We start from the raw sequence: 24366 nt of genomic DNA on the forward strand, positions 1-24366 counted from the left end.
TTTTTCTTATATATATATATATATATTTTTTTTTCTTATATATATCTGCAGATAAAAAAATTCGCTTTGAAAGTTACATGTTGACTGCTTTAATATAATGGCATGTTAAATTCTTGGTATATCTTAGAGCAATACTTGTCATAAATAGATAAAAGTTATTACTACTTTGCTTAGATTACTTAATTTAGTAGTAATACCTTGTTTCAGTAAAAGCTGGACACTTACCTGAAGATATAATAAAACACAAACTGATTTGAAATTATTTTATTTTAAGATTTTTCTTTCCTTTAACATGAAGACAGCGCTAAATTTCCGTAAAAGGGTTTTACATACTTTCATCAATTTTCAGATTAAAATAGATGATAATACGTACATTACACATTTATTTAACAAAAAAAAAACTTCCATAACCCATTATGTTTTTTATAAGACATCAATGTTTGGTTACATCCAATTGATTTTTAACCGCCTTGCAACTCTTACCTATATAAACTTATTTCTCTTAGTTAAAAAGCAAGCTTTGTCAAAGTTAATTCGTAGAATCTTTCTTCTAATCACGTTTATAGTTCGATTACCAATACTATACAATGTAACGCTTAAAAAGCGGCATTTCGAAATATTCTCTAGAAATTAAAAATGCTTTTACTTCTAATTACATACAAAACTTGACGTTTAGCGGTTTAAATTTGAATTCTTCTATAATATTAAAAAAAACAACAATATAAGGATATTTAGAAATAAATGGTTGTTTATGTAATACATTTATATAATTTATACAATAATTTAGTTATTTTATCGTACAAAAAAGTCTTTATAATATTATAACTAAATATGTTAATATTGCACTAATGGTCCATAATGTCAACAGCCACTTTAGTTCATCTGCAAAAGAAAAACATTGTATTACATTAAAGAATATTTCAATTAAGAAATAACTCCCTAAGTACCTCTTTCAGAGTTAAAGTATAAATATTGACGGCCACGTTTTTCAATAAATCTACATACACACAAACTATGAGTGTATGGAGGATACTAAGCTTAAGCTTATTAATAGCCTTAGGGAACGTACGCATACTACGTGACCCGTTTGGGGGGGGGGGGGAACGGAGTCTCCAAATGCCACGATCAGTAAAGATAAAGACGAGAGCCAAATATTATTTTTTTCAATTTTTGCCTGTGAAATGATTAAAAATCATAATTATGAATTACTACATGCTAAAGAGGGAGAGGGGGGTCTTGGCATATACTACGAGTGGTCACCGAGGGGAGGGAGGGGTCGAAAAATCCAAAAAAAATAGGTCACGTAGTATGGGTACGTTCCCTTATATTAAAACACTGATTGACTAAAAATATCTTTCATTTTCTTTAAAATTTTAAGTATATGCGAAAGGAAAATTATTAATGTATAATTTATTTTTTAACGTCGTTGTGGGCATAAAATACAATTATTTTCGTTAATTTAATGAAAACTAAGGTAAAATTAATTGCTAAATTAAAACAACTAATTTATCTTTTTACGTATTTAGAAAGTAAAATATATACGAACGGGTCAGGGAGGTGGCGCCAATGGCACTAATAAAGGCTCACGGGGCCTGCGTGGGCGTCTGGAAGGGGCCCGGGGTGCCACCGTCCTAAGTCGGGGCCTCCCCGGACCACGCCGGCCGCGGCCTTCCGGAGCTCCACTTGCCTCCACAATTTCAAGAGGCATATCCGATTCCAGGAGAAGTGCACCTGAAAATAAAAAAGCGATATTTGTAGCAAACTTGCATTTATTAATAACAAATGCTATTGCAATTCATATTTACCATTCTTTTTTATAATTAAGTCCTTTTAAAACAATAATAATTTATGTTCAAAACACGGAATCTATGGAGAGGGTATGTTTAAATTTAATATTTTTTGGGGACTAAATATAAGTTATTTATTAATTAGACATCTCAAGTTTTATAATTACATATTTATTTAATGGAAAAAAAAAGTTATCATCTTTTTTCAACCAGTTTTTTCTGTACTAGAAAGTAATTTAAAAGCTAATTTGACAAATTCTAACGGATTTTTTAAATATAGGAAATATATTTCTATTGAAAGTTTATACTAAAGCACTAGAAGACTTACTAAGACAAAAAATAAAACCTAATCCTTTTATAACAAATTATGAATAATGCGACACTAGTACACTAGTGTGTACTTGACTACTCAAAGGTCATTCTTATTCAACTACATACACATAAGATATCCAATACTTATATACTTTATATAAAATATAAAAAATGAATAAGAAATTACCTGCAGCAATAGCAGAAGCAGTATCAGTTTGTGGGTCCGGCCTTCGATTAGCAATAGTGTGTCTAGATCCTCTCGGACGTCCGCGACGAGCGCCGCGTGTACGGGACATCGCCCACGCGCCACGGCTTACGTTCGTGTACGCTGGAAACGTATACGTATATAAATTATAGTATTTTAATCGATCGTCGAAGTCAAAATTTAGATTTCTTTATTAACACACTTAGCGGATCTTGCGTAGTGATTATGCGAACTAATATAATTCTTATTTTAGTTTACTTACTACGCGTCATTTCATTTTTTAAGGGAGCGTTCAAGTATTACGTAACGCAATTTTTGGAGATTATTGCCCCCCCCCCCCCATGTATCTCGCCGTAACGTTTTTCAGTACCCTAGTACAGTACTGTACTCAAGTATAGTAAAACGTTTCGTGACCACCTTGTGTCTCTTTAGGTACTATTATGTGGTGTAAGTCGAAAATAATATTAACAATAACGCGTAATTCAATCCCCGCCCCGCATCGTAACGTTTTACAAAAGGAAAAAAACGCGTTACGTAATAATTGAACGCTCCCTAAGTCATTTAGCACTGCAGTTACAATAAGTTAAATCCTACAACGATTTACTTTCCGCACAGACTCCACTAGTTTATTCTACTGCACATATTGGTACAGTAAGTAATTTCAGGTTTCTAAGGTCGGCGCCAATTGGATTACGACGATAAATTATACCAGGGCCATCATGCTCTTGGAATTACTTCGGAATAAAGATGTGAACTACTAAACTTCAACTTATCCTAAATATTTAACAAGAGCTAAAGCATGCCCTTCCTTCTTTACTCGTTTGGTTTTACGTTCTTAACTATATATTCTATAGTTTTTTTGTAGCTAATGCCTAAATAGGAAACAATACTTACGAGAAGGCATTACATTGGGCGCGTCCACCACTAAATCTCCCTCGTCATCGACTTGTAAGGGACTACCTGGTTCTGATATGGACTCGCGAGCGCGTTTTGCTTCACTATCGACAGGCTGGAACAATGCATTAAGTTAAATATATTTAATTTAAGAAAAAATATTAGGTACTTCACATAGTCACATAACATTAAGGAGTTTTTAAAACAAGACAGTGTTGGCCTAGTGGCTTCAGCGTGCGACTCTCATACCTGAGGTCGTAGGTTCGACCCCCGGCTGTGCACCAATGGACTTTCTTCCTATGTGCGCATTTAACATTTGCTCGAACGGTGAAGGAAAACATCGTGAGGAAACTGACATGTCTTAGACCCAAAAAGTCGACGGCGTGTGTCAGGCACAAGAGGCTGATCACCTACTTGCCTATTAGATTTAAAAATGATCATGGAACAGATTCAGAAATCTGAAGCCAAGACCTAAAAAGGTTGTAGCGCCACTGATTTATTTATTTTTATTTTTATAGAACAAGACCAAAAGTACAGTACATTAAAATAATGGAGTTGTGTAGTAAATTTTATCCTACTAACCGCTGGCGCAGCTGGCAATATTCCCAATTTTCTTTTACGTTCTCTCTCTTCTATAATTTTCTTTTCTTCTGACTTTTGACGATCTGAAATTGTGCCTACATGATTAATATAAATGCATCAATGTTTTAATATAAATCAGTATTGTACCAACACTCATATTAAATAATCGTGTCTTAAAGAGCCTCGTTTCATTACAATACTCAGTACCTTATAAGGACATACTAATACCAAATAAGGTACAAAATAAAGCGATGTTCCAAAAAATAAAACAAGTCACCTTGAAAATAAATTGTTTCTTTTAAATAACTCACATTTAAGTTCAATTTCCTCATCGTCCAGCAACAAAGAGACAACTTCCTTTGGTTTGAGAGTGTCTGGTTTGAAGTTACCACCGCTTATCACCATGCGTTGAATCTTAAACAAATTGAATATTAAAAAATAATATATATATATATATAATAGTATCAATCGCTTATACTGGGAATAAATAAGGCGCAACTGCGTTTCTATATATTATGTCAAGTGACATAAATTAAACATCGTCGATCAGACGGCAAAGAAAACATAACAAAAGACTTTATATAAAATACAATATAGACAAGAATTTGTATAGGAAAATATATTATGTTTTCCTTATATATATATATATATACCAGACATATTACGTGTATTATTTTAGATCGAATTGTACGTGTTTGTGCTTTTTGTGATTTATCCTATGACTATCCTTAGCACCAATAGATAATTTTTCTAGAGGTAGTAAACCAGCCGTTCCTCATCGCGATTTAAATATGACGAATTAATTACAGAGCGCATTTGGTTTCCTATGGACAGTTAAATTTTAGTGTAAATACTTTGATGTATGTCCCTGTGTAATGAATGTTTTATTTGTTATTTATAAAGTATTTTATAGACGACTATTGGTATGGGTTTAAAAAACCATTTTAAATCATGTAAAGTTTATTTTCGATTAAATATATAGCCCAGTCAGTACATTTCCCAAAGTGCAATGCCCAAAACTTACCTCGCTCTTCTCCCTTGCGCGCTGCATAATGCGTTCTTCAATAGTTCCCTTACAAATGAGCCGATACACCGTGACCTGTTTGGTCTGACCCAGTCGATGTGCACGGTCCATCGCCTGTTGGTCTACCGTTGGGTTCCAATCAGAGTCGTAGAATATAACCTATGGTGATATTTAAAAAATACTTTTTAATCACTTTAGACAACATAACCAATATACACTTGAATACTGCAAATCCTGCAATCCTTTTATTTAAGACTAAAATCTTAAACGGTAATAGTCTCAGGAACGAATCTCGCCCATGGCACAAGAATTTGTTTTACTTGACGTCATAAACCAGATCAAAGACAGTATTCACTAAGTCCGAAGCCTAACTCGCATTATATACGGCGACATTGTTGAAAACAGGCCTCTACAGGTAGTACATATAATAAATATTATGTATTGAAATACATAATATTTATAATTATTGAAATACATAATATTATGTATTGAAATACATAATATTTATTATATGCAAGAACCAGTAAGGTTTAGTTTGAATTTGGTATATAAAAAAAATTAATTACAAATAATTACATGTACATAATTGTAAGAAAAACAGAACAAATAATATCGTTTTAGCAACCAGTTTTATGTTGTTAGTTGTCTTTGAGCTATGCCTACCCTAATTGGTGGAAAATAAATAGATTTTAACCATTTACCACCGTTAATACACGAAATTTAAAATTCTGTTTGTAAAAAACTTACAGTATCGGCCGCAGTGAGGTTTATTCCTAATCCCCCCGCACGAGTTGACAACAGAAATACAAATATGTCTGTCCGAGCCTGAAAATTACATTATTACACAATATAATTGGATGAGTATTGATCACATGTACTGTAGTATTAGTAGTTAATAGTAGTTAGTATTGATACAAAATACCGAAACAAAAGAAAATATCGAGAGCAATAGTTTAAAGCTATTTAATGCACTAGTTATTTAGGCAAAAACAGTTTTGTTTTTAAATTGAAAGCGATATTTTTTTTACACACATTGGTATGTGAACAAGGGTATTCGCGTCTATTAAAATATTGTAACTTTAAATTTTACAATATTTTTAATCAACAAATATGTACCGATTAAGCACACGCTATACATTATTTAAATTACCTGAAAATCGGCAACCATGTCACGACGGGCTGATATTTTACTGGATCCGTCCAATCGCATATATTTGTGTTTTCTGTGCCACATGTACTCCTGTTAAAACCATCATTAACACATATTACGTTTTTGAAGTGAAACTTCTTTAGAATCGTTGTGATTTCAAACCGGATGCAACGGAAAAAGCGACAGTAAAAAGAGACAGACACATAAATTAATAGGATTTGGCGTGAGAGAGAGTGAGATAGGAGGCATTATACAGTGTATAAACTTTAAATTAGTGTGTATTTGAACATTTTCTGAAATAAACAAACAGATTTGATGAAAATTAAATATGTAAGTCAAGTAAGTAGTTTTATTATAAAATTAGATTATTTATCAATTTTATTTACAAATCATTAGTTATAGAAACTTTTTGAAGTGAAAACTTCATACTACACTTAATTAAAAGTTTATACACTGTATAATGCTTCCTATCTCATTTTCTCCCATGTTGGATCTTGTGAATTTATTTCAAACTTTTATTATTTTAGTTTTTACCAAATTAAAGATTGATATTAAAGTTATAAATAAAAATTTAACATTAAAATATATTTTTTTTTAAAGAAAAGATCCTACATTTTGATAGAGATTTAAGTCTAATTTACATATTTTAATTATAAAAACTTTGTTTATGAAGGTTTCACTTCTACCACGTGTGAATTGGACACACGATTTTTTTTTGAGTTTGTATTAAACACAGTATTCTTCGAACGTCTAAAAATTGCCGGCAACACAATACCGATATTAAATTCATGTAAAAGTTTTATTTTAACAAAATAGCACTAAAATAGTAGAGAGTTACAACTTACCACTTTCGAAACGAGACTTATACAATTTAAAAAGATAATTTTATATAACAACTTACCTCTAATAAGTCAATCATTTTCGTCATCTGGCTATATATAAGGACTCTATGCCCTCGCGCCTTTAACCTCTTGAGTAGAGAATCTAATACTGTTAGTTTTCCCGCATCACTTACTAGCTGGTTCTTATCTGAATCAAATCAGTATTATTATATATGGATGTTTAACACACATAAATGTATACATAGTTGTGTAATGGTCACTTGAATTCTTTTCCGTATGTTATATTATGTATTAAATAATAATATTTATAAAAGGAAGGTTTTACTATAGATTAGGCTAAGATTCAAAATCCAATACATTATTGACATGTGAGATTGCTTAGAGCTATTTTGAGTTTTTTATCCATTACCAACATATGCAAGTAGCTTTTAAATATTTGGTAACAATTAAAATCAGTATTGAAAACGTTTAAACTGTCAATCGAACATATATTTAACCTGAACTGTACCTCATGAAGGTAACTACAGAGTCTTTTTTATAAGATAATTTTAATGGATTCACACTTTACACAAAAATTAAAAATTAAAACACAACAAATATACACAAGATTTGTTACATTTCAAAAGTTTCTCATGCTTTGCAACAATCGTGGTCAACAGAAGAATGCCACATTTGTTGACATATAAGAATTTAATATTGTTTTTTAATCAGAATCAATAACTATTATCTCTCAACTACCAAAATGATGTTGAATTGTCATGTCATTTTCAGTAAATGCTTTGTCCATAAAATAAATTTTATATAAATAAGGAGTGGTGTAATCATAGTAAATAAGTAGCATAGTATAGGAATAAACATACCGGGCACTTGCAGCGAAGCCCAGCCGTAAGGCGGTCGCGCATTATCGACAAGTCTAGAGATAGTCTCGCTTCCGAGACGCGACTCACAATGCGCGTGTCTCGTCATGTGATACGCGAACGAACGCGAAACTGCGAACGCTTGACGTCTTGGCGCGCACACCTGAAGTATTTTTTATCTTAGAAATACACATGGCGTATCAAGCCGAAGTATATATCGTCTAAAACAATTGTTTCTACTTAACTGCCTATGAACATTATTTGTGAAGCCGACGTTTTAATGATGAAAATTGTGTCCCATTGAGAGGTTGCGAGATTTGCGACTGGGTTTTATACTATGAATTACGTACAGGTTTTTACTTAGAATATAACAGTGTAGAAACAATTTAATATACATTTTATTAAAATCATTAACGTCCCAATCGCTTAAAATACTTTCCGCTCTTGTCAAATGTATATTTATGTACTATTTGTCTATAATGTTAAATAAATAAAAAATTAAAAAAATCTTGGCCTCAGATTTCTGAATCTATTTCATGATCATTTTTAAATTTAATAGGCATGTAGGTGATCAGCCTCCAGTGCCTGACACACGCCGTCGACTTTTTGGGTCTAAGACATGTCGGTTTCCTCACGATGTTTTCCTTCACCGTTCGAGCAAATGTTAAATGCGCACACAGAAAGAAAGTCCATTGATGCACAGCCGGGGATCGAACCTACGACCTCAGGTATGAGAGTCGCACGCTGAAGCCACTAAGCCAACACTGCTATATGTTAAATAAACCAATCTAAAAAATATTTCGTCGAATAGGAAATTTAAAAAAAAACTCAAAAAGTGAGAAATATATACCATATAATAAAAAAATATTAAGAGCCGAATTAATAAGTTTTCCGTTAATCGTAATTGATCTTTCAGATTTTTTTTTATTGAATTGTAATACACATACCTTTTGCTGAGCAGTAAATAAGAATACCGGTAACGGTGTGGGTACATCATTATATACTATAGAAGGTCTTTCCACGTGAGGAAATTCTGCCAATTCCACGGGCTGATTTTCCACGGATATCACACCTCCATCTTCAGTCTTTATCTCACTTAGCATTTCCGCCTGGAATGTACAGGTCTCTTTAACTTATAGCCGCTAACGAAAGTAACGGCAAAATCTGCTCATAATTTGCCATTGTATTTTAATTTTGTAACTAAATTTAATAATATTAAATGCAGTATAAACTCTTTATAACGAATTTCAAGGGACCGAGCTTTGTTCTACGTTATAGAGAGGCTGCGTTATAGGGCGGAAGAATTAATGTATGGGTATTGGGTTAAATTATCTTACGGATGATAGTCGAGAGAATGGAGTGCCCCTATTTACGATACTGCTCCGACATCTCCGCAGGGCTTTGTACCTAATAGTTTTTAACTACTTTTTTCGTATTTTTACTAATTCTACTAACATAGATCATAAGAAACTATTGTTACTAACTTACTAATCAATCAATTGTCTGAAGAATAAAATTATTTTTATTAAACCAAATAAATCTAACTAATTTTTACGTTATAGAGAGTTCTGCCTTATAACGAATGATGTTATAAAGAGTTTACACCGTACTTGTAAATCAAAAATTATTTATTTTGTTCATTATTATATATTAAATTTTTATTTAGTCCTGTTTTATGAACAGATATGTATTTTTTTAGGTGCACCAGTGTTGTTTATAAATATATAATCTGTACCTGTCCACTAGCTTCTTTCAGTTGTCTTCCCCTTAATGATCGATGCTCTATCGTCTCTGGCATATAATGTATTGTGTGATTTAAATGCGCGTAAAATGGTCCACCTGTTAATTCAAGATGAAACAATTGACTTCTTGCTACTTAACATACATTGTTAATTCTCATTTCAATTTACATTGAATAAAGTTAAACCTTAAGGGTCTGTTTCACAATGTATGGATAAAGTACCAAATAGCTATGCAACACATAAATTATTTGGAAGATAAATTGTGCTATTTGACATTCATCGGACTCATAACTTATGATGGACTTTATGTGACGAATAGCGCTATCTGACAGTCGTGAAACGCAACAATAGTGTTTATCCTACCAATAAGTAATAAATAGCTAATTTGGAACTTATGTAGAACTTATCCGTACATTGTGAAACAGACCCATAATAATATATTTTAACGATCACTTAATATGTATTTATTTGCCATATACAGTACTTAAATTATTACTATAGTCCAATACTATAATTACAACAATAAAAGGAATACAACCCATCTTTATGGATAGCATCTTTATAAAGTTTCTAATATCTGAACATACCTGGTATCCACATAGGATCCGTAAATAACATATCCCTCCATAACAAGGAATCTTCTTTCCGTGTCTTTAGAACATCTCCATCGGGACATATCAACAGTAAGTGTTTACTGCTAACATTCTTATAGTCATGACAGTCGTCTGTGTACCACCATTCTTGTCTATGCCTTAACCTTTCATATGTTTCTAGACTTTGTTCTATGTGAAATATACTGTAAAAATTATAAGTATCCTCAATTTGGTGTAAAGCGGAAATTAGAGTTTAAAAGTCAAAAGACTAACCCAACATCTATCAGGTTAATCTATTATCAATCTTTAACAATATATTAAAAAATCCCAGATCTTGGATATATACTTTCGATTTCATTTTGATTAGTTTTAGAATATGAATCTTTATACTCTACCCTATAGAAACAATATATTGTAAATGTTTATTATTAGTTGTAGATAGCTATCCCATTAAATATTATGTATGGTTATTTAAACTATACAAAATTAAACATTATAACTCATTGTTAAAGATAATTATTATAAATATATATTGAAGTTATATGTACAATTTTTTTACAGCATAGTGTACAGATTTAGATACCTTCCAGAATGTTATCTTAACCTTTACATTTTGGTATGTCAAAGTTGATAAAAAATAAATACCATATCAATATACGACCACTCATTGGTCTAGTGGTTAGTACCCCTGACTGCGAATCCATGGGTCCCGGGTTCGATCCCCGGCTGAGACGAACATCGATGTGATGTGCATTTGGTGTTGTGCTTAGGTCGATGTTGTTTAAAATGTATTTATATGTGTATCTATCTATAATATGTATGTATATCCGTTGCCTAGTACCCATAATACAAGCTTCACCAGCTTAGCATGGGACTAGGTCAATTGGTGTGAATTGTCTTGTTTTTTAAATATATATATATATAAGAGAAATATCATATGATTTCAAGTACAATATACCATTGAATTATAATGTTAAAAAAGAGAAAAAAATATTAATCCAAAGAAAATAAATACTTACGCATCCAGCCACCCACATAGCATCACCTGATAGATCTCCATAGGAGATAAGTCCATGAATCTTGTGAACGAGAAACAATCACTATTCACTTCACTAACACTCCTATGCACATAATCACACACTAGAACACTAAGTATATTGTATAATAAGTGGCGCTTTGATGGTATACACCTAAGTAATATACAGTCCTCGGCTATCACTTTTGGGACATTGTAGTCATCAACAAGCATTGCAAAAGGTGATCTTACATCACGTCTCTCGAACAATTCTGGGTGGTTGCAAACCTGAAAGTTAAAAATATTTTTTAATCCTTAAAATCTGTTTGATGTGTGTAAGAAATAGTTACCAGTTCATAAATATAATAATAATGCCTGCGAGTAATCATACACATTGGAACAATAACCTTGGCTAATATTAAACCTAATGTTGTCGCACTCATATTTCTAATAGGTCGGGAAAAAGTTTCTTCGCATTTTTTAAGAAAATTCACAACATTTTTGAAGTTATACTTCTTTAGGCGCGTTATGAAAAATTAATGAGAGTGAAATTTTACGATGCGCGCGCACCGTGACACAAAATTAACAGAATGAAGTTGCCCACGGAAGATGCTACGGCATTGGACATTAAAAAGAACATTCGAATAATAATACAATTTATGTTACACTTAATGTATAATAATAAGTATTTATTTAATTTTTCAAATGTAAACTGAACTTTATTGACTATAATGACTCCTTTTCCAGTCTTTGATTATTTAATTTTAATTATTTATTTGCATGCAATCAAAAACTATTTTTAATAATGCCAAAGAAGTATAACTTATTACGCGCGTACATAAGGTGCGTTTTCCAATTACAGAGCATAATGCGACTCAGTGCCGCACAATGCCGCATAATGCTGAAGCTTAGTTGGAACGTGAATTAGTTTTCAAATGCATCAGCAGAGTGCGCTAAGTCAGTGTTGAAAAAAAAATATTCTGAATAGAGTTAGCAACCTCATTAATGTATAAATAATGTGGTAAACAATAATAATTGGTTGAAAACTTTTTACGCTTATTTTAATAATCAAATTATTTCTTTTTTTACTGAAATAAGAGAAAACCTTTAAAGAATCGAAGGTTTTAACAAGCTAAATTAACAGTAAAATATTTAATTTCATGTAAGAAGTTTACATGATTTATCGTTTGAGTAATTATTTTAAAATGATTTCTAAAAAAAATATATACTTTTTCAAAACCATTGCAATGTTTACAAAAGTATAATCCTGTAAAATAAATTTATTTACATATTTTAAATGTGGAATATAAAAAAGTAACTACATATTTATACCTTCATCCATACTTATATTTTTTTTTTTTAGCAGTTTGAAATAACTTTAATTATTTTCAAAATCTACGACGAAACGAAAGCCTTACAAATTTTTCAACAATAAATAATAATTACTAACGAAAATTTCGATAAATGCCAACTTAATGAAAAACACTGGTCAATTTTCTGTCACTGTGTTGGTATCTATTGCGAGAAGCACGCGAGAGCATAAGTTTTGAGAGTGCTCAATTGTGCGAAGCGTTGCTGTAGTTGGAACATTTAACGTTGAGCCGCATAATGCGCTCTAGTGCTGTAATTGGAAAACGCACAAGTACACGCAACCTTTTTTTAATATAGTTTATTTACATTTAATTAAAGTGTGTAGGTACCATTTTGTTCGATAACTTTTTGCCATCTTGAATACAATACATACATACGAATAGTATATAGCCAAAGAGATTTAATTACAAGTTCATACATACTATAATGCGAAACGACTTTTTGCCCAAACTTAAACATATTCTTTGTTCCGCTTTTATAGTAAAATGTTCACATTTTCTTTAATTGATTTGAAATTTTGTTAATTTAAATAACATTTTAAAAATAATAAAATGAATATGCAACTTATTGACACTGTTACGTTTCATATTCAAGGTATGACTTCCTTATGACAAATCCAATAAGTTTTTTACATACAGGAGTCACACATAGCTCTGTCTCTGAATATTACCTCTACAAACTTTCGGCAACAGAAAAAGAACAGAAATTGATAGAACAAATTGTAAGAGAATGATTGAACATCTAAAAAGTTATTAAAACTCTACCTTTCTGAACTGCATAACTAAATTCATAAGATTTGAAGTGAAATTTTTGTCAACATTATGTCCAGTTTCCGATCCAATTGTGTAGTGCAATAGTTCTTCTATTTTTATTTTTTTCTTCAATGCTGTTAATAGAAAATATGTAAACGTTATTATTAGTAGTTCTATGATTAATTTACATTATTATTAACCAATTTTCATAAACTTTAATATTCAGCTACGTAAGATAGTTTCTTTTTAATATTATTTATAGCGTTCGTCGTAAATAAACATGGCGCAAGCCAGCATTAGTCAGTGATTAAAGAAATATTAATGAAAAAATTTAAAATTTAAAAAAATCCATTTTCTTTGTTTTATGTACACTAAAATCTTACCAATATATAATAGTTTCTGTCTGATTGTCAAAGGGCAATGCACCATAATTTCTATTTTATCAGATAATTCATTTTCCACATCTTTCTTGATCCGCCTCAACATAAAAGGTTTTAATATCATGTGAAGCCGGGAGAGATGCTCTACAACAAAAAAACAAATATATTATAACAGTCTCATGAAACTTTTTAAAAATTGTTTAAAGCCATCTTCTGTTAAAATTTAAAAAAAAAACGTAGTCTGTGCGGGTAATTAAATTTAAAAAAATATTTATTTAATGTTCACGAAATAAAACAAAATATGGTTACCCTATGCCTCACTGTAACGACATCCCTCCAGAGTAGGTAAAAATAAACATTATTCCATAAACACATATAAATCCATATTAATTGGAAATACTATATATTATACTAGCCGTTTCCCGCCCGCTTTGCTGGGCGAATTAAAATAGGAAATAAATAAAATTTTATATTTAATTATTATTATTTTTTTCATATTTTTATTATTCTTCTTTTTAACTTCCTGCTAAGAAAATTGAAAATTTTCGAAAATCGAGTTTTTAACAGATGTTGACGTTTAGAGGTTCTAGGAAGCCTCCCCGAATGTTTCCGCGGTGAAGTCCGTATGGATAAATTTTCATAAAAGTAAAACAGCAATAAAAAAATGAAGGAACGTTGGAATTTAATAAATAAATAGCCATAAACCATCTAGGAAATATTTCGCATCGAATGGTGGTAGTTTCATGTCGATACGATCAGTGGTTTAGGCGTGATTGAGCCTCAAACGAAGACCATTTTCAGTATATATATATAGATATATATGTATATACATATATAGGCTGGAGGTTTAAGCTACTAACCTGCCTCTTTTCGTCAGTGTAAACTTTGAAGAAAGGGACGACAGAGTATTTTAGTTAAAAGAGAGCAATTAGATAAATTTTTATGAATAAGGGGCTAGTCTAGTAATTACATACTTTCATCAATCGTGCTTTTATTTTCTGCATGACTTTCGATGTCCTTAGAGAACCATTCGTTGAATTCGTCGTGCGAATCAAATAATGTTGGCATTATGAAGTGAAGTAACGCCCATAACTCCGCCATACTGTTTTGTATTGGTGTTCCTGTATAGAAATAAATCAAGTTTTAAAATCAAAAATAATATAAATATCAGTATTTTCAGTCTGTTAATAATGTACAACTAATAAGTTCAAGTTCTAGGTAACATTATAATGGAAAATCCGTGAAAAATACCAATTAAAGAATTTCCTCTTTATTCGTGTTAAAATAGTAGAACAGTGTTGGCCTAGTGGCTTCAGCGTGCGACTCTCATCTCTGAGATCGTAGGTTCGATCCCCGGCTGTGCACCAATGGACTTTCCTTCTCTGTGCGCATTTAACATTCGCTCGAACGGTAAAGGAAAACATCGTGAGGAAACCGACATGTCTTAGACCCAAAAAGTCGACGGCGTGTATCAGGCACTGGAGGCTGATCACCTACTTGCCTATTAGATTGAAAAATGATCATGAAACAGATTCAGAAATCTGAGGCCCAGACCTAATGAGATTGTAGCGCCACTGATTTATTTTATTATAATAGGTATATTTTATAGGTGACAAAACATATTCAAAGGAAACTGAGAGTAAACGAAAATTGAAAAAATCGCTACATCTCTTCTGAGCTAACTAAACTGAAAATACTTGAATTTTTTTTTTAAAGACTATTCACACCAATAGACCTAGTCCCATGCTAAGCTGGTGAAGCTTGTGTTATGGGTACTTGGCAACGGATATACATACATATTATAGATAGATAGACATATAAATACATATTTTAACACCCAAGACCAAAGCACAACACCAAATGCTCATAACATCGATGTTCGTCTCAGCCGGGGATCGAACCCGGGACCCATGGATTCGCAGTCAGGGGTACTAACCACTAGACCAATGAGTCGTCAAATTGCTGCTTCATGAGTTGTACAGTAGAAACTTACCTGACAACAAAAGTCGATTCCTGCAGCTGAACCCCAACAATAGCTTCCAGCGCATACTCGCTGAACTCTTGATGGCCTGAGCTTCATCCAAAATCATATATTGCCAGGAGACACGGTTCAGATATTTAAGGTCCGAAACCACAATTTGATAAGAGGTGATGACCACGTGAAACGCTGCCTGCTGGGTGTGAAGGTCCTTTCGCTCCCAGAACTGCCGAAGAATTTTACGCTCGCTGGGACTGCCCCAGTATGGAACCTGGAGAGAATTCACAATTTTAAGAGACTTTTTTATAAAGCATAAGCCTTTGTTTATAATGTTGATGAATATGATACGAAACATATTCTACATTTAAGGCATATAGTATTGGAATGTATGTTTTTGTATAATTAATAATTTTTTATCATACAAAATTTGGTGTTGTGTAAATAGAAAAACGCTGATTAAATAATTTGATATAATCTTAATATATATAAATTACGTGTCACGTTGTTTGTCCGCTATGGACTACTAAACTACCGAACCGATATCAATAAAATTTCCACACCGTGTGTAGTTTGATCCAACTTAAAAGATAGGATAGCTTACATCTCAATTTATACCCGCCATATTATTTTATTCAACACAACAAACAGTAGTCACAATTCTAACAGATGGCGCTGTGTTGAAAGTACCAAACGTTTCACATTAGCTACAATTAAATAGCATAACCACTAAAAAAGCATGGTTGTCCCCATGACTGGTGTTCTCCTACGGTTTCCCTTGAAAAGTTTGCTACTATGTAATATAATAAAAACCTTAGCCACAGCAACGCTTGGCCGGTCTGCTAGTATATACATATATATATTTGTTGTTTTAACTGTCTTAGTAAAATTATGATATAAAAGTTATGAATAAATAAGTAATACATATAAATAAACACAACCAAAAAACTAGACACAGGCATAAATGTTACTTTACCTAAATAAAATACTTACCACTTTAAAGTCGGGTGCAAATCTCTGCATCTCTTGTTGCCAGTTATGTAATGTGGAAGCCGGAGACACCACCAGAAAAGGTCCCCATACACCAAGTCTTTCAGCCACATGACAAAGAAATGCTATACATTGGACTGTCTTGCCTAAACCCATTTCGTCTGCTAGAATTCCACTTATGCCCTGAAATATATTGACTTTTTTACATCAAGGTACACCTTATACACGAAAGAAAAATAATACTTAGCCCCACTGGTAATAAGCATACAAATATAAAATAGCATTAATGGGTATTAATTAATACTTTTATACATTCATTATTCATAATAACAAATCATAGTATAGTCTTTTATTGACATATCCTTTACACATATTTTAAAGAAAACACTTTTTTACCAGATTGAAGTTATGTATTATTATAAATTTACAATTATTTTACATAATTTTAAATTTAACCGACGTTTCGCGTGCTTTACAGCGTGCGTGGTCACGGTAATTAATAAATCAGTTGTAATAAACTGATTTACTTAAATAATATAATTTTCTGTCCAAATGTGACCAAAACCCAAAACGAATTTATAAAAATTAAATAGCATAATTAAAATGATTTTAAAGCAAATACCTGATCATACAAATTGGCCAGCCAATTCATTCCCTTCAGCTGGTATCCCTTCAATGTCCCTTGAAATATAGCCGGTTGGTCATGATCACCTGGTCTCTCCGTACGACCCGCATCTCCCCCGGCCGCTGCGTCCAAAGCCGCTGTACGGGCGCGGTCGGCTCGGAACGCCTCGCGTGCATTTCGAGACGCACGGGCTTTCATTGCCTCGCTATAATTAGGGTTTAATAGGTTCATATTTTAAACTTACTATAGAAGCATATTCTTTTCTAATAAAATGGAACCGGATGGCTGGAACTTTTATACTTAATTTCATTAACCTATAATAATAATTTATTTATTGCAAGAATATGGTAAGAAATGTGTAAGGTGGTACTGGCGCGCAAATTTGTCTTAAGGAATTTTACATTTTAGATTATTAGTCAAAGTCAATTCTTATATTAATTGTATCGTACATATCATATCATACTTTATTATTATTTATATCAACAACAGTGTCTCACGCAAATAATCATTTATTGAATAGTTCATTATTTCCAAAAGTAATACACGAAGTCGGCTGATCTTTTAATTCTTTTGGTAATTTATTGTTAACCTTAATTGTCATACAAAAGGTGTTTTTCCTAAACAGTTCCAGATTGATTTTTGGCACAGCCAATTTCTCCCCATGTCTACTTCTTACTTCGACTTAAAAATATGTATGTTTCTATGCTCGTGCACAAGGATATTTCTAAATTATAAATACATGGAAGAGATGAAATTATGAGCTTCTTAAATAAAGGTCTAAACTATCAAGACAGTTTGCTCCACAAATTGCTCTAATACATTTCTTTTGATTATAGTTATTTACCTTGGCGTTAAAAAATTTTACTATAAAAGAATGTAATATTGTATTTTATTCTTACAAAAAGTTATTGTAAGGCACCCACCGTCCAAACAAACTACCAGAATACAGAAAAAGTCTGTTAAAATGAAAAATATTATTTTAAATAAAACTACCTATTATTCGCTAAAGCCTTTATGTCATACATAATTAAATGCTGCCAAAACTCAAATGTTTGGTCCAAAAGAAGCCAAGCCAAGAGAGTCATTACGTAATAAGGCAACTTACCTATCGTAATTATCAATCGAGGCGAGTCTTGGGTCTCTATCTTCGTCCAAATGTCTCAATATTCTGTCAGCCCCATAGTCTCCTTCTTCAATTGCGTTTAACTTGCGTTGCATAAAGTGCGCGTACAGTTCCGTTTGTGTAATGAGGAAATTAAGTTTGCGACGTTGCCGCTTCGCTTCCATTAGTTCTACGTCCATCTAGAAAAATAAAATGTGATAAGTATGAAAATAATATTTGCGATATTTGTTTTAAAATAAGTGTTGTTTGATGATTTGCTATTTTAAAAGAGTACTGAGAGTTTTTTACGCCGGCTTTTTCTCTCGGCCTACACCCTCTGTTTTCTTTGCCGATGAGTAGGGATGCCTACAAATTCAAATTTAATGACGTGGAATAAGTGATGCATGTATCTTATGTTCCATAATAAACATATTTAATTTTTTTATTGGAAACTAGACTTACTTACAGGGCTACTTTATACTCGCCCCAAAGGGTTTGAATGAAGCACCTAATTTGTATCACCATATTAACTATCTTCAAAATCTATTAATTTTGGAATTTGGGGCTAAACCAATGTCGTCTGTGTCATGATATTATAATTTTATAGGCTGTTCTTTCCAAACACATATCAACGATTTCCTCACATAGCAAGTATTATTTGCGTTCATAGAAATAATAATGCCCAATATAAATGTAATCCCATTATAAGCTTATATGTAATACAAAAGATCATAATTGAAGATTGTGAAATATCCAGAAGATTGTAAAGATTGAAAAAAATAAATATATGTATATGTCAAACTTTGGTAATGAGATAATGATTGCATGCAAAGCCTACTTACAAATAAAAAATACCTTTCTCTGTTCCTCAGCCTCTCTTTCCATCCTTCGTCTAGTTTCCCTCTCAGCGCGGTCATATCGCCGCCAATAACCCTGCATCTCTCGACTCAACCGTTTGCAACGCCATACTGTTTCCTTCATGTTCTTCTGAGACTGATTTTAACAAAATATATTCATTATACCATAGGACATATTTAGTTGTAATAGGACCAAGAATGGGTGATGCCTTTTTATTTTTAAGCACTCAGTTAAGATAATAGAGTAATAATAATATCCTTTAAACTTGAAGTTGATTATGAATGTGAGGTGTTTTGAATGAAGTTAGGTTAAAAAAAAAGAAATAAAAAAGGAATACTTATTCTCGCTTCTTTCTCAAATAAGGCCATACTACAGACAAGAACTAATTATTAACTCTTCGCCGCTCTTTTAGTAGCCAAGTTTTTATTTGTCATAATACTTATTGACAAATGTTTCCGAATTTTATATGCATAATAATAAAATAATATGGGAAAATATATGTATATATAAGACTGATATTATCTTTAATAAAGAAGATCCTATTTTATTCAATACTAGTTGCTACACACAAACACAAAATATTAGTTGCTGATAATGTAGGCTTCAGATTAAACAATTTAATAGTATTCATACATTTATAGCTTTCACATCAAACAATTTTTTATATATAATATTAGTGGATGAACAAAGCAAATGTTTTATTACCTGCATAGCAACATGTCTCCAATGTTTACTGCATAATGTTGCCAACCTCTTTCTTTGCAATGTCACCTCTCTGTGTGTCGCCGTTCTCGCTCTCTGCACTTTCCCTAACTCTTTCTTTACTAGCAGGAACCAATGTCGCTTCCGTCTTGCTGTTAATGCTTCTGGACTCTTTGCCATTAACGCTTTCTTTCGGCCTCTGAGGAAAATGTTATATCAGACTACTGCTAGTAACAGACTAACAAGCAGAGGCAAGTCTACCCTGTACACTAGTGTAATAGAAATTAAGCCGAAACAACAATTTTTTTATATATATAATACTACTTGTAGACCAGTGCCGATAATTTTTGAAACCAAAAAAAATTACAGTAGGATGAAACCCATTAGAAAAGCAGGGGAATATGATCAAAATGAAAGGAAAAATAAATTACGGTCGATCTGAGGTCGGGAAGGGGTAGGGGGGGGAGGTTTAAGGGTAAAAAACGGTTTATCTCGATTTCCGGCAAAACTAAAAGTCCTATCGAAGAAAGTTAAATGGCAAAGTTGTAGGTAATAAAAAGATCTAAAACTTTTGTATTCACACATTTTTCACATAACCTCAAAATTTATGTGAAAAATTCAAAAAACCAAGTTTTTGGTTTTTAATTTTTATCTTTTACAAATTTCTTTTTTTTTTAACGAAATTTGGTGAAAACTTACCTTATTATGTCCCAAATATACTGTAATTTATTTGATTAAAAATATTAATTTTTTCACCTTATTTTGAATTAATATCGAAAAAACACCCCAATTTTCAATCGAAAATTCTGACGTCAAAATTTCAGCTTTTTTCAAAAAGTTGGTGTGATTTCAGTTTGTTGAAATCTCTACTTTCCTATGGTAAAAAAATATATATATATTACCATAGTAAATCTTCTCAGAAAATGCAAAACATCGTATGCAGTAACGCCCAGACCCGTCATACCCTTCCCTACTTCTCTATGAAATACGAAAATTTTAGCCCATCTAAAGGCTAAAAATTTTTTTTAGGTCACTCAGGTATATATAAGTTATCTTAAAATAGTAATAAATAGGCATCTAATTATAATTTAAAGAAGATTCATAGAGAAGTAGGGAACGGGATGACGGGTCTGGGCGTTACTGCGTACGATTTTTTGCATTTTCTGAGAAGATTTACTATGGTAATATATATATATTTTTTTACCATAGGAAAGTAGAGATTTCAACGCACTGAAAGCACATCAACTTTTTGAAAAAAGCTGAAATTTTGACGTCAGAATTTTCGATTGAAAATTAGGGTGTTTTTTCGATATTAATTCAAAATAAGGTGAAAAAATAAATATTTTTAATCAAATAAATTACAGTATATTTGGGACATAATAAGGTAAGTTTTCACCAAATTTCGTTAAAAAAAAAAGAAATTTGTAAAAGATAAAAATTAAAAACCAAAAACTTGGTTTTTTGAATTTTTCACATAAATTTTGAGGTTATGTGAAAATGTGTGAATACAAAAGTTTTAGATCTTTTTATTACCTACAACTTTGCCATTTAACTTTCTTCGATAGGACTTTTAGTTTTGCCGGAAATCGAGATAAACCGTTTTTTACCCTTAAACCTCCCCCCCTACCCCTTCCCGACCTCAGATCGACCGTAATTTATTTTTCCTTTCATTTTGATCATATTCCCCTGCTTTTCTAATGGGTTTCATCCTACTGTAATTTTTTTCACTTTTTATTTATTTTGAAGGCTATCTGCACTGGTCTATTGTTCCTGGGGCACCAGCTTCATTCAATTGTTTTTTATATGAATACAAGTGTATTTTAGGCTCTTCCATGGGGATGACCGACTCATAGTTCTGAAGTCTTTAATCAATATTAGAATAAAGAGAAGGAGTTACCTGACACTGGATTTTTCTGCTATTATTAATTCATCGCTCAGCTCATTTTCTTCTTTGATGTTCTTTAAGTGATCTTCCCAATCCACTCCATCAGGCTAAAATAAAATTTTAACTCATTTAATTTAATGTTTAACCAAGTCCAAATTGGTTTTTGCCTATTTCAAATGTCTGTAATTTTGTCAAAATCATTAAAATATTGTTATAGTAGAATCAGGCAAAAAACAAACAAAATCAGGCAATTATGTAAATAACTCATGCAACTTTACATTTAAAGTCTAAGACTGAACTAATGTCCACAAAATAATAATATATGGTTTTATTTGTATACTCACAGCATCATTTCCACTTTCTGTTAAATGTCCATCTTTTGTTTTTGGCTTTTTCGATTTTTGGATGTTTCTTGGAACACCCTTATCCGAGGGTCGGCCTCTCCGTCCTCTTGTGGAGGCTGGAGGAGGCCTGTTTATTCTCCTCTCTGGGTATCTGTCCATGGTTGATAGCAAGCCAGCCCCATAATACATGTATCGAGAATTCTGAAACCAAAAAAAAAATAGTACCTTTTAGCAGTCATAATTATCATTTTAAAATATTTGTGCTTGATGTGTTACTTTATTATTTTTAAACTAGGACAAATCTTATTAAATTTTCAATGTTGATTGACACAAATTATTCTTCATATACCCAGAGCATGCAACAATTGCATTTTTATATATTAATTTCAATTAAAACTTACACCGGGGTCCTTATAATAAGATCTAACATATTTGTTATGAAACTTTCTCTCTTTGAGAAGGTATTTAATTCTAGTCTCTTTTGCTGCTGAGGTATCATCATCACTGCTAGATTCGGACTCTGTTGATAATAACACATCTCGAAGCCACTCCCTCTCTTCTCCAACTGATGACAGATTGTATAGACGAGCCCGATCACTTTGGCGTTCTGTAAAATATTAGAATATTTTCACATGTGTACAGTTAGATACTATGTAGTCATAACTTTTGCCTTTACTTTTCTTAGTTATGATAGTAAAATTTGATAAACAATTTCAATAATCCAGCATAAAAGACTAAATATTTTTAAGGAACTAAAAAAATTTAGTCTAAATTATATTAGTTCCTTATTGAAAAATCAAATTTATGAATGTTTCCAGTTAGTTTATTTATACCTTGTTTAGTAGTCACTACACCATTCATCAACTTATCCCCTTTTGACATTTCATTACCAACTGATAGAACATCCGAGTCATCCCCACTATCACTAACACCATCAGAATTTAATATTCTTTCAACTTGGCTAACAAACGGCCTGATATCTAAGGCGGCTTCCAAACGTTGTACATATATAGGTCGAGCGATTTCATGTCTCTTCAACACGGTCTTTCCCACAACAGCCTTTTCGGTCATTTCAACTTCTGCAATTACGAGTGTTCTTAATGTTGATAACCTAGTATGTGACCGTTTTCAAAGACGAGGCCACTTAGTTATTAAAAAATTATGCAGAATCGTAGCTAAATATTGTCGTAGTTTAAAAAGTAAGGGAGGTGGTGGGTTAGTATATGAATTGCATGATAAGTTGGAAACTTTTGCCTACATCAAAATTGATTTGCCTCAACGTGATATCACGTCGATTACTTAACACAAAATTCCACAAGATTCACAAAATGGCGAACAAGAATATTCGACAAATTGCTGTCACTGTCGCCGCCCAAGCGGCGCACATAGATATTCATTTCGTATTCGATCTTGAAAAAACACGGACCCGCCATAACGCCGAAACTTTAATTTGACAAATGACAATCAGCCATTTCTTATTCTTGGTTTTCATTGGCTGTTATTGGATTTGACGTTAATTCTACCTATAAAAATAGATATACTTAGCAACAAGACCAATAAGAAAGGAAAACCTATCAGAAATTAATATGATATTCGTTCGAAAATTAAATTGTTTCGTCAAGAAAGGATTTTTCATCATATTATAACTAATATGATAATAAAAATATACAACTTCTAATTATGTTCATAAACATGATTAGTGATTTGTAATTTAATATGTAAACAGTAATTTTTGTATTTTTATCATAGAACAGGGGGCAAACGGGCATGATGGTCACCTGATATTTAATGATACTGCCGCCCATGGGCACTCACAATGCCAAAAGGCTCGCAAGTGCGTTGACAGCCTTTTACAAATTGGTAAGCACTTTTATTTAAGGAATCTAAACAGGCTAACAATTTAAAAATAGTTATTTTGTTCAAAGTTGTACTGTTAGTGCTGTAATTCTTTTTTTTTCTTGAGTCGATAAACTTATTCGGACCTATTATGAAGCGAAGATTAAACTTAAGGCTTTTAAAATTGAGGTTGTTATTTATATATAAAAATAAACAACCAATAGTAACTAAAACGTAAAACATAAGTGTGTTACATATTCATTGCACTCCCTTTGCCCCGCAAACCCAATACAAGTCACCTCTTACGAAACTACGCTATATAAGGAAAGGGACAAGAGAACCAACAGCTTTTTGATCGGATACCTCATATCGGACCGGTCAAGTCTCACCTAGTTAAGTTTATTATATAATATATTTATCGTGCACCTAATATCGGGCCGATTAAATAATTGTAACTAGTTAAGTTCATTATTTGTAAAAGTAATTAATTAAAGTAATTTTAATATATTTTGGTTTTTTTTGGAATCCACCGCTGGCCCTCAC

General features: G+C 32.1%; 1 protein-coding gene across 2 annotated transcripts; it reads right to left on the reverse strand.

The window, feature by feature from the left end:
• Nucleotides 1–723: 723 nt before the first annotated feature.
• LOC125051720 (chromatin-remodeling ATPase INO80) lies at nt 724–23425 on the reverse strand. Of its 2 annotated transcripts, XM_047652243.1 has the most exons (29): nt 23246–23425; nt 22821–23066; nt 22389–22594; nt 21988–22188; nt 21656–21750; nt 19762–19957; nt 19054–19191; nt 18202–18398; nt 17094–17301; nt 16475–16654; nt 15500–15755; nt 14481–14627; nt 13510–13650; nt 13139–13260; nt 11008–11291; nt 9983–10191; nt 9389–9492; nt 8601–8762; nt 7657–7816; nt 6856–6983; nt 5955–6044; nt 5552–5629; nt 4805–4963; nt 4092–4194; nt 3781–3863; nt 3199–3313; nt 2287–2427; nt 1547–1731; nt 724–882 (listed from the first exon to the last, which is right to left on the reverse strand). In XM_047652243.1, the coding sequence occupies exons 2-28, from the start codon at nt 23056–23058 to the stop codon at nt 1550–1552; spliced, it is 4323 nt and encodes a 1440-aa protein (XP_047508199.1). In that variant the 5' UTR covers nt 23059–23066; nt 23246–23425; the 3' UTR covers nt 724–882; nt 1547–1549. The 2 variants fall into 2 exon arrangements, with proteins under 2 accessions (XP_047508199.1, XP_047508198.1); XM_047652242.1 differs by having other exon boundaries at nt 22821–23425.
• Nucleotides 23426–24366: the final 941 nt, after the last annotated feature.

Source organism: Pieris napi, chromosome 8 (genome assembly GCF_905475465.1).
Source record: "Pieris napi chromosome 8, ilPieNapi1.2, whole genome shotgun sequence".
Lineage (NCBI taxonomy): Eukaryota > Metazoa > Arthropoda > Insecta > Lepidoptera > Pieridae > Pieris > Pieris napi.